This window comes from Sciurus carolinensis, chromosome 5 (assembly GCF_902686445.1).
Source record: "Sciurus carolinensis chromosome 5, mSciCar1.2, whole genome shotgun sequence".
Classification (NCBI taxonomy): domain Eukaryota; kingdom Metazoa; phylum Chordata; class Mammalia; order Rodentia; family Sciuridae; genus Sciurus; species Sciurus carolinensis.
This window is the reverse complement of record NC_062217.1, coordinates 121,850,902-121,861,940: the sequence shown is the minus strand read 5'-3', so window position 1 is coordinate 121,861,940 and position 11,039 is coordinate 121,850,902. Positions and strand designations below refer to the sequence as shown.

The 11,039-nt window shown below is 51.6% G+C and overlaps 1 protein-coding gene across 2 annotated transcripts in view; it reads left to right on the top strand.

Annotated features, from left to right (window-relative positions):
• Window positions 1-237: 237 nt before the first annotated feature.
• The window catches only part of Lrrc20 (leucine rich repeat containing 20), a 72,596-nt gene continuing 61,794 nt past the window's right edge, over window positions 238-11,039 (top strand). For both annotated transcript variants that reach the window (XM_047553039.1, XM_047553038.1), the window contains exons 1-2: window positions 238-334; window positions 4,832-4,976. In XM_047553039.1, coding sequence (XP_047408995.1) covers window positions 4,895-4,976 — 82 coding nt within the window. In that variant the 5' untranslated portion in view covers window positions 238-334; window positions 4,832-4,894. The remainder of the gene's footprint in view (window positions 335-4,831; window positions 4,977-11,039) is intronic.

Here is an 11,039-nt window from a genome sequence, read left to right as displayed (position 1 = left end):
TCAATTCTACTGACCTAGGATGCGTTGCACATTCGGGTCTACACGCGGGTGCCTGCAGGCGCTCCCTTCTCCAGAAGCAGCACACAAAGCCGTTCCTTTCTGCGTTCGGGAGCGCGCGGCGTGAGGAGGGCACGCTGATTGGGTGCGCGCGGCCCGGCCCTCGGCCAGCTCCCACCCCGGCGCCTGTCCTGGCGCGGTGATTGGCTGAGCGGAGGTACCGCGGAGCCTGCAGTCCCGCGCGCCCCGCCCTGCGGGCTAGGAACTTGCATGGGGCGCCGCCGGTGGCCGAGGGAGCGTGACTGCGCTGCGCAGGGCGCTAGGAGGCATTGTAGCCGTAAGTGGAGCAGAAAGCGGCCCGGAATCGGGCCACACGTTTCGTGCCCCGCAAAGGAAACGTAGTATGAGGCCAAGCGTTGAAGGGGCTGGGGGAGCGAGGGAGAGAAGTATCCCGGTTTACGCCTCGTCCCCTCCCCTCCCCTCCCCCAGGTCACCCGGTGGAATAGAGCAGCGGCGCACCAGCTGCGGCTCTTGCGGTACCAACCCGCCAGGAGGCACCGGCTTTCTTGTGCACCCTGCGGCTGCACCGCAGTGGCTCGTGGGGAGTGGGTGCAACGTTAAGCAGGGAATAGGGAACCTGGGGAAGCGCTCCCGGGCGGGCTTCCGTTCCCCTAGGGAGGCGCCTGAGCTGGGAGAGGTTACTGTGTATTTCGTCCCCGAAGCGACACTTTCAGGGTTTGCTTCCGCCCTGGGGAGCTGCAGATGCCTGCTCTGGAGCCTGCCTCTTGGCCTCTGGGCAGCTGTGGGAATACCTCAGTCCTTTGCGGTCACCCACGTACTCTCCTCTGCCTACTTTATTTTCTCCAGTCCCCGCCTGCCAGGCAAGCGGTGGGCCAGCGACCAGGAGTCACAGATAGAGGGCATCCAGCCGAGGCGGGGCTGCCGCCCGGCTACCAATACAGTCCTGAAAGGTGCAGTTAGAGGATGTCAAGAAGCCCATAAGGGAGCTCGCGCGGGTCTCCCGAAACCCATGGCACAAAAACAAGGTGTCCAGCTCTCAGCCCAGCAGGCTTTTCCCCTGGGTGTGAAAGTGGGTCAACTCTATATTGACCTGAGTGGGCCTTTAGAGCTACTGGGGTCCAAGCAAGCCCTCTGCCCCTCAGCTCCCCACAGATTCCCTAGCTTGGCTCCATGGAGGGAACTGGCTAGAGCCAGCGGTGGGAGCAGCTCGAAACACATGACTGGGGAGGCTCGGGTTGTCAGTCGGAGTGGCTGCCAGGCTATAAAATTCCCAATTGACCACACCAGTAACTAAATATAGGAGCAGCTGGTGCCGACGGTGGTGTCGCAATGACTCCTTTGCAGAGTTCTTGGGACTGCAGATAAGATAGAGTTCTTAGTGGTAAGGGCTGAATCACAGGGCCCCGGTCAGGGTTTAAGTACACCCCACCGAACCCTGAGCTTTGAGTCCAGGTGAAACCAGATTCTGACGTAGGCTAATAGCGGGTATTGCCAGTTTCCACAAAGCCAGTTTTTTTTTCCTGGCATTCAATTTGTTATATTCAAACTTGCTGTCTGCACCTGTTCGATCACCTTCATTGATAATGCCTTAATGTGGGAAGCACTTCGTGGTTTGTAAAGTCCTTTCTCAAAAGTGCTGTTTCAGGTATTTTTCATAACCAGTTAAGGAAGGTGGTATTTCCATTTTACAAATGCGACTGCTTCGCCACACTGGAAACCCTACATGAATTAGTTGCTCTCCTTAGAGGACAGTCCTGTAGGATGGCCTCCTGTATTCTGGCAGCAGACTGGTGGCCTGGCTCCCTTTCTCCTGCATCTCTTTGTGTAGCTGCTGCTCAGATCCTGCCGCACGCCTTCATGGTCCCTTGGCCCTGGTATCATGGTCATACTGGCATCGGGCTCATTCTGCCTCCTGGTGGGAAGCTTGTTCTGGCCCATTCCCTGTCCCCTTCTGCAGTGTGTGCCTTACAGAAGGTCCCCATGAGATGTTCCTTGGATTTAAACATATCCTGGGACCATGTACACACTTCTAGGAAAGAGGAGTTGGGCTGTGTGGAGAGGACCATATGTGGACAGCAGCAGTGTGAGTGTGGGCTAAGTTCGAATGTCCAGGGGTCTCAGGTTTGGAGTGCTTTCATTGACATTGTCCAAGGTCCCTTCCAGTGCCTGGGACTGGCTAGGATTGGTGGTACCATCTAGCAGGAACATCCCACGCCTAGACTAGATCCATGTGCTCTGATGATTCCTGTTTCTGTCCTTTGGGATGTTCTCTGACACTGCTATCACCACCCCCATCCGCTGCTATCACATGGGGTTGACCAGATGCCGCAGGGAGCTCTCTGCACTTGGTCCCACGGGATGTCCTGTGGTCCCGAAGTTGGGTTCTGGTTCCAGGAGGGCTGCCTTGTGTGCCAGTTGTTCAAATGGTGCTGACATGCGGATTGTAGGTTGTTGACTCAGATTATTTATCTAGACAGGGACCCCCCACAACCTAGTGGCAGCCTTGCCTAGGGGCTTTGCACTCAGCCCAGACTAGGTCCACAGCTATCACTTGCGTGACTTGGACAATTTTCTGTTTTTGAATGATCTTGTCCATGCCCTTTTGGAGTCCCAGAGGTCCACCCCAGCCTCCCATTGTCCCAAGTTTGTTCTTCCTTTAGTTGGGACCCCTCTTAGCCTGTATTGGGCCCTATATAACAGGTGATCCTGCCACCCTTCCATCTCACAGTCCTGCCCGTCTCTGTCATCTGCCCCCCGTGGACTTAATGAAGCAATTCCCCCTGTTGGAGGACAAGGTAGCTTTAGATGAAGGAAGGGTGATTCCTAGCTAAGTAGTGAGGGTAGTGATTTTAAGTACCTAGTACTTCAAGTAATGATTTTAGATCCCCCTTAGGGAATCTAGGGCACCTGTGTGCTATACCGAGAGCATCTGTTGGAATATTAGAAACGCTTCTTCCTAGTGAACTATTCTGACACTCGGACTTTACATTTTGTTCCTTTTCCTGCTCTTTTGTTCACTCTGACCCACACCGTGGGGCCTCAGAACTTGCCACTGGTGGGACTTCTGCTTCCAAGTAGCTGGGATTACAGGCATGTACCACAATGCCCAGTATATGTATGCCCAGTGTATATGTATGTATGTATGTGTGTGTGTGTGTGTGTGTGTATTTTTTTTTTTTTAAAGCTCAAAAGCAACCCAGATGTTTTGTGCTAAGTCATTAAGTACTGTGGAAACTCGGAGGAGAGAACGCTGAGAGCTCGGGCAATCAGGGAAGACTTTCTGGAGGTGGAGAGACGGGAATTCTCATTCCTTAGAGATGAATTGCTCAGTTTTGCATGGGCAGTGAGCTGGCATTCGATGCTGCTGTCAGCCTGCCTGCGTGCTGCTTGATCCTCTCAACTAGCACTTAGGGAGTATTTAGGTAGATCTGTAGATTTTGTTCAGTCATATTTAACTCAGCAAGGTGGGTATTACCAGATCTATTCAGATGAAGAAACTGGAGCTCAGAGTAGTTCAAAAACTCTCCCAAGCCTCCGTAACTACTGATTGAATTGGACATTCTGCTTATCTCTAGAAACAGTCTTTCCCCACTGCACCCATGTATCTCTGGCCTTCAGTGTCAGCCTCCCTAGTGAAACACACATGCCAAACACCATTGACTCTCCTGGGCAGGTAGATGGGCTTGGCCTTGCCTGCCCTGCTTGTCCAGCTGAGCCCATAGGCTCTTTTTCTTGGTCTGCCAGCAGCTCTGAGGACTGTCTCCTTGTTTTCTCTCTGCCTTTCCCATTTGCCTTTGGCCCTTGGAATCCCTTGAGCTATCTGTGAAGCTGGGTTTGGGGTCTAGGGATAAAGACCTTGACCTCCAGTTCCTTCCTCTCTCCGTGGGTTGCTGCCATTATTGAGGAGGGTAGCTTCTGTGAGCAAGTGAACATTGGGTATGGAGCAGGCCTGATTATTGCCACTCCCTCACTTTGACCTTGTTCAGGCCACTTAGCCACTTCCTATGCCTTAGTTTCCTTCTCATTAATAAACAGAGAGTTGAGCACATTTCTATGTCTTTATGTCTTCAGACCTTACAGTTTTATTTTAGCACCTTATAATTTTATCTTCCTTACCCTTCTTGAAGGCCTTCTCCCCTGGTGATCCATTTCTCTTCTCTCATTTCTAGCACCTCCCCCTTTTCTTGGAGATAAACCCAGCATCAGTCTGATAATCAGGTCTGCGGGCTGATGGCTGTAACCTTCCCTCCCTATTGGCACTCGGGGAGGGAACTCTTAGAGACCCATCCACCTGTCACACTGAGCTCCGATTTGCTTTGATGTCTCCACTTCCTGCCGTGCAGAAGGAGCCTGGCAGATGTGGGTGGGGTGAACAGGGGAGCCGGAGGAATTGTGTGGATAGAGCGCTGACTCAGAGGTTGCAGTATGGAGGGACAGGTGTCTTTCTGCTGCACTTGTCTGGGTCCTGCCTGCTCCTCAATGCCCCACCTGATGAGTCACAGGCCAGTACACATCTGAGTCCTTACACCCACCTGGCTACTGGTTCAGGCCCAGGCCCTGTGTCTGATGAGGTCACACATGTTGATGCTCCCAGAGAAGCAGGAGGGCCCAGCTGCCTTCACCCTCTGACAGGCACATCAGCCCCTGCAGAGGCTGAGCTGCGTGTGGCCTGGGTTCTGAGTTCCACGAGAGGAGGTAAGTGGCCTGAGGCCTTCCCTGTAGGTTTCCTGGCAGCCTGGGTTCCTGGGGAGGAGGATGCAGGGGCAAGCCCCAGCTGGCCGGAGAGTGCTTCATGGCCCTGCATTTTCTCTAGGCACAGTCCCCTTGGTGAGCAGCAGACCGGCCTGGGGGCTGGCAGCAGGACACCCAAGTCTGCATGCTGAAGAAGATGGGAGAGGCTGTGGCCAGAGTTGCAAGGAAGGTCAACGAAACAGTGGAGAGCGGCTCTGACACCCTGGGTGAGTGGGGGCAGGACTTTTCCAGCTGCCTGGGATGTGGTTTGTGAGGTCAGTTTAGAAATGATCTAGAAAGAACTGCAAGAGACAATGTCAGTGTGTGCCTTGTCACGAGGATGAGTGTTTCATGGAACTTCCATTGCATTTGTAGCACTGTGTATAGTCTGTGTATGCTGGTCCCCGTGGAGGACATATTTCTTACTATGGGTCATGGCCAAAGAGGTTTGAAAAGTGCTGGAAAATGGAGCTGAGATGGGGGTGCAATAGCATGCCTGTAATCCCAGCAACTCAGGAGGCTGAGGCAGGAGGATCACAAGATTGAGACCAGCCTCAGCAAATTAGTGAGGCCCTCAGCAAATTAGTGAGACCCTAAGCAACTTAGTCAGACCCTGTCTCAAAATAAAAAATAAAAAGAGCTGGGGATGTGGCTCAGTGGTAAAATGCCCCTGAGCTCAATCCCTAGTACAAAAAAAAAAAAAAAAAAGAGAGAGAGAGAGAGAGAAAGAAAGAAAATGGAGACTGTGTGCATGTCCTGGGACTGCGATGATTCTGAGTGCGTGTTCCCTTGGATCAGCTGAAGTTACGAAGCCAGCACCAGCTGAGTAGCCCTCGTGCATGGCCCCATGCTGGGTGCCTCCTGAGTGTTCTCTTGTTGAACCTCCTGTGATGAATCGTACCTGCCAGGTGTGGCTAGCCCCGATCTCCAGATGAGAAGATGGAGGAACACAGGCAAAGTGGGGTTTTTTGAGATCGCCCAGCTGGGAGGCCCCTTTACACTCCCCTCCCCTTTGCACTACTTGAATTGTGTCATATACATCTTTTTTCTTTTCTTTTTTCTTCCTTTCTTTTTTTAAAAAAACTCAGAGGCACTCTACCACTGAGTTACATCCCCAGCCCATTTTGGTTCTTGATTTTTTTGCAGTCCTCCCGCCTCAGCCTCCCAGATAGTTGGGATTACAGGTGTGCATCACCGTGCCCGGCCTCCATAAGTACCTTTGGTTGGAATTGGTCATAGCAGTGTAGCCCATCAGTCACCCCAGGATACACCATCCCATTTATTCAAATTCAGCAGATACTTATGACAAGGGTCAGCAGGGGATGCAGTGCATCTTCCTGTGTGTGTGTGTGTGTGTGTGTGTGTGAGATCCCTGGAGTGTAAGCACTGCAGAGCCACAGCTGTATTCTGCGAACCAGAGACCAGAGCACAGTCTTTTCTTGGGGGTGATCATGCAAATGGGTGGACCTCAATCAAGTTAAGCCTTTGGCATAAGGAAAGGAATTCCATAGTCAGATGTGTGTGTGTGTGTTTGTGTGTGTATGTGTGTGTCTGTGCATCTGGCAATAGAGCATTTCTGTGCTGGTTACTGCCTGAGCAAAGACCCACACCCTGGGATTTCTGTGAGCAGCTACCTATCAGGTGTGTCTGGAATGCAGCTCCTGAGGCAGGGGACGATGGCCCAGGAAGTGGAGGGACGCTTAGTCTTCAGGATGGGTTTGGTTAGTACCTCTTCCAGGAAGCCCTCAGCCTGACCCCGTTCACGCCTTGCTGGCTTCCTGCTCTCTAGCACTCATTCAGCATCTCCAGAGGTCAGGGACCCTGTAATCACTTGCTCCTGAGCCCAGCACAGGGTCAGGTAATGTATTAGCATAGGGAGGTGGTGGCTGAATTGAGCCGGGGAGAGAGAGGCATCTCCTCTTCCAGCAGACTGACTTGAAGCACGCTGCTGGCTCTGGAGGGAAGCTGCGGGTAGCGGTATGGTGGTGAGCCATCCACCGGGCTCTAATGTAGTTGCTTAGTCCAGGATTTAAGGTTGTCTGCCACTCATACTGTAGCTGACATCCAGGCTTTGGCTCATAGGGGTCTGGAGGTGAGTCCCCACTCTGTCACCTATTAGCTTAGTACCTTTGCAGATTGCTTAACCCGTTCGACCCTCAGTTTCTTCATCTGTAAAATGAGCGTAGTAATTGTGTCTACCTCATCAGGAGCAATTATAATGCCTGTAAGGTGCTTGGTATGTAGGCAGCTCAGTAAATGGCAGCTATTATTTTTAATTTTTTCTCATCCCCGAAAGCTGGAGGTGGGGCCTAAATCCTGTGTGACACAAACACTACCTCCACCTGACAGCCAGCCAGGTCTCTGCTGGGCCTACTTTGAATGGGGACTTCAGTACAAATTGACAGATCTCTGGGGTGAATCACCTACGCCCACCTTAAAATGTCACAGGGTAGAGGGACACATGCAACTCTATCTCATCCAGAGGTGGCTGCAGGGGAGGGGGAGCCAAATTCTGACCCAGGCAGTGGGGAAGGCTTCCTGGGGGAGGGGCAGCCGTGAGGACACAGGTATCCCAGGCAGTGGGAAGGAGGGAAAGACCCCTGCTGAGTAGTCGCTGCAGCATGGGGGAGGTGCTGAGGGGTGGTACCCAGTAGGTAGACAACTTGGGAATTTGGGCTTCAGCTTCTGTGGACCAGAGATTGTGAGCTTGGATGCCCCCATGGGACACTTTGGGGTTTCTGTGAACTGACAAGGGAGCACCTGCCTCAGGTGAGGTGTTGGGGGTAGTTAGGGGAGGGAATGATGCCACACCAGCTCCTCTGCACCGTCCAGGGTCCATGCCCACCACCGCCACCCTGCCAGGCCACCACGATGCCTGGGAACTGTCTGGCACCCGCGCTGGGCCTTCACTCTATCACAGACCTGGTGCGGCTGTGGGGGTTTGGTGAGTGTGTCAGAGCTCTGATCAGCCTGGGAGAGCCATGAGCCATGGTGGACCTGGTTGAAGGAGGAGACTTCCATGCGGTGGGGACCAGGCCTTTAAAGGTAGGAGTGGACAGTAGGGGGCCCTTTAACCTCTGTAGTGGTCAGAGAAGCAAAATATCAGCACAGGCCACTGTGGGTGCCTACAATCCTGGCCCTCGGAAAATGGAACTGACCAGACTCATGTAATGTAGGGGGTCTGGGCTCTAAGCAGTCAGTAGGTATTAAGCACCTACTGTGTGCAAGGTGCTTGGGAGCTCATAGGATGTGACAGTAGAACTCTGGACCTGAAACCAGCCCACCACCCATGAGGTAGAGAGCAGCAACACACAGGCCCCATGCTCGGCTGTCAGGTGGAACGCAGGTTATAATTCAGAGGAGGAAATGTGGCTGGTGTTCTAAAGACCAGGAAAGGGTTCTGGAGGAGGTGGGAATGGAACTGGGTCTTGAAAGACAGGTGACTTAGTATGGTTCCTATGTGAAACAGCAGAGTCTAAGCAACCTCAACATCCCGCTCCAGAGAGTGGCTTAGATCAGTTTGTCACAGCTATAGTGTCAATTATGTAGCCATTAACAATGGTGCATAACCTTCCGTTGTATGCTTCAATAAAGACTAGCACATTCTTATCCATAATGTGAATCGGAAAAAAATAACAAGGTTCCCAAACTGTGTAGATCGTAATGTACTAAATATGTTAAATGTGTATTTATGTAAAAGAGAAATTGAAAGGCAACAAAACAAGATGCAAATGAAAATCAGAAAATAATATTCTGCATTTATAAATGTTCTGTGATGAATGTATTCCTTTTATCTTTCAAATTAAGTTTTGAGACAGGATCTTGCTCTGTCGCCAGGCTAGGCTTGAATTCAAAATCCTCCTGCCTTAGCCTCCCGATCCTCTGGGATTATAGGCGTGTGCCACTGCGCCTGGCAGAGGTAGCTCACTCTTTAAGCTCATGCTTCTGGGGGCTCCCCATGCCTCTCCCCAGGGGTTCCCTCTTGCCCTCCGTGTGTGCAGTGGGGTGACTGTGTCACTGCAGAGTGGGTGTGCCCCTGCCATCCTGCTGAGAAGAGCCCAGTTACGCCTTGCTCTCGCCTTACTCAGGTAGGTGGCCCTGGTCACACAGCTTGCTCCTCCAGCCTCCTGGACACGACCCCCGAGCCAGAGCTGCAGCTGGATTCAGGCTCGCTGCTCCGGTACCTGTGACTCAAGCTGTGGACCCAGCCCTGGTCTCCCGACTCCAGGCCTCTTCATCCCCCAGGACGTGGGTTTCTTTCCATCTGCCCTCAGAAGGCCTAGTTTAAGCTGAAGCTGCTCTTCTTATGTCTCTCACCCCTCCCAGCACTGTCTTCTGGTTCTCCCAGCAAGCACCACGCCCAGCCTCACTTCTCTCTGCTGCTTCTGGGGTCTCTTTGTAAGGCCTCACACCCTGACCCTTGCACTCCTGAGTGGCCTGAGTCTGACCTCCCCCTTATCCCACTCAGTGGGCAGTGGGGCCAGCTGCTCTGTCCCCAGCTTCTCTCCAGCACAAATGCTCCAGGTCTGCTGTGTGTGACTTTATTATTATTTATTATTATTTTTTTTTATTTAGAGATAGGGTCTTACTAAGTTGCTTAGGCCCTTGCTAAGTCGCTGAGACTGGCTTTCAAATCACGATCCTCCTGCCTCAGCCTCCCGAGCCACTGGGATTACAGGTGAGCACCACCAGGCCTGTCTTGGGGTGACTTTACAGAGTGATCATTACTGCAGAAAAGCAGGACGTGGAAAGTTCTAGGAATGTGGGACAGGAAGCATGGCTGGCTTGCGTTGAGGCATCAGCAAGGTGGGCCGGGAAGAAAGGAACCAGCCTCACCTGGGCCTGTTGGCACCTTTGACACCTTTTAATCCTTTCAAGAAACTTGGGGGCTGGGGATATAGCTCAGTTGGTAGAGTGCTTGCCTCTCAAGCACAAGGCCCTGAGTTCAATCCCCAGCACCGAAAAAAAAAAAAAATATGAAAAGAAGCCTGTATTTTCTGTCTCTGAGGATTCCTGTCTGTTCATTTACAGAAAGTTCCTAGTCATTAGCTCCTGGTCTGTTGCGCCCACCCATCCCCTGAGTCTCTTTTGCCAGGAATTCCCTGCAGGCAGTCTTCTGTATCTTCTTGCTTTCTTGTGAAATGTGCCGCAGTGGAAGGATTTCTTCAGTTCTGCCCTCCATTTCACTCTTTGCTTCTTTATTTGTGTTTAACCTGTTGAGCCGTCCATTGCATTTAAAATTTTTAATTCTATATTTTCAAAAGTTCTATTTGGTTCTTTTTAATAATCTGATTGAATATACTCTGGATTCTCTTCAGATCCAGTGAATTTTATGACTTTTAGAAAAAAGGAATCCGATTTAAGGTAATAGTAGCATTTCTCTTAGGTGTTCAGCTCTTATTTCTCTAACTATGACTTCTTTGTTCTTATTTTTTGGACTTCACTGCTTCTATCAAAGGCTGTTCTTAGGGTGCGGGTCTGCTGTTCCACCACTCTGTCGCAGCAGGTTGCCCTGGGTGAACCTTGGTAGTTTTGGACCCTGTGCCCCTGCCTGTCTTGCAGGCCTCCTCTGTGTAATCCTGGGTTGAAGGGCTGTGTCCTCTGAGGAGCTGTGTTTGTGTCTGTGTGAGTGACAGCCTAGAAGCCTCTCTTTTAACTTCTCAGACCTTGGGGTTTCTAGACATTAAGGGTAGTAGTGACCACTCAAACCCCAAGCAAGAATAGGCCTATGATTTCAGAGTCCTTGGGGAGATGTTTGTTTTGTTAAATTCAGTGCCCAGGCCAGACAGAACAGCTTTCTAATGATCAAAAAATGGATTCCCCCCAGTTTATGCTTTGTCTAAAAAGGTAGTCCTTCAAAATCCCAGCTCTTTGCAGGGGTCTTGGCCTCAGCTTCTCACCTTAAGCCAGTCCCCAAACTGCATTTCTGGGATTTGAAACCTGGACCCCTGGGGACCCAGTCTGACCTACCAGCCCAGGGCCTTGAAGCTCCAGCTCCCTTCTGTCTCCCAGATTCCTCTCTACTTTTGATCTGTGGGTCCTGCTCTTATTAAATTCTAGGCATCATTGTAAACACCTTTCCAGTTTTGACTTGAAAAGAAGGGAAAAAAACCAGAGGCTAACATCTGCTGTTGTGACAGATGCCAACGTAGTTGATAGAATGACCCAGTTGGTGGTAAGGCAGCAGAGACCACCCCCTGGGTCGCTTCCACGGGGCAGATGTCCCTCATCCCTTGATCAGTTCCTCTTCTCCCTCAGGGTTTTCTAAAGGGTAGGTCCTGGCAGCTGGC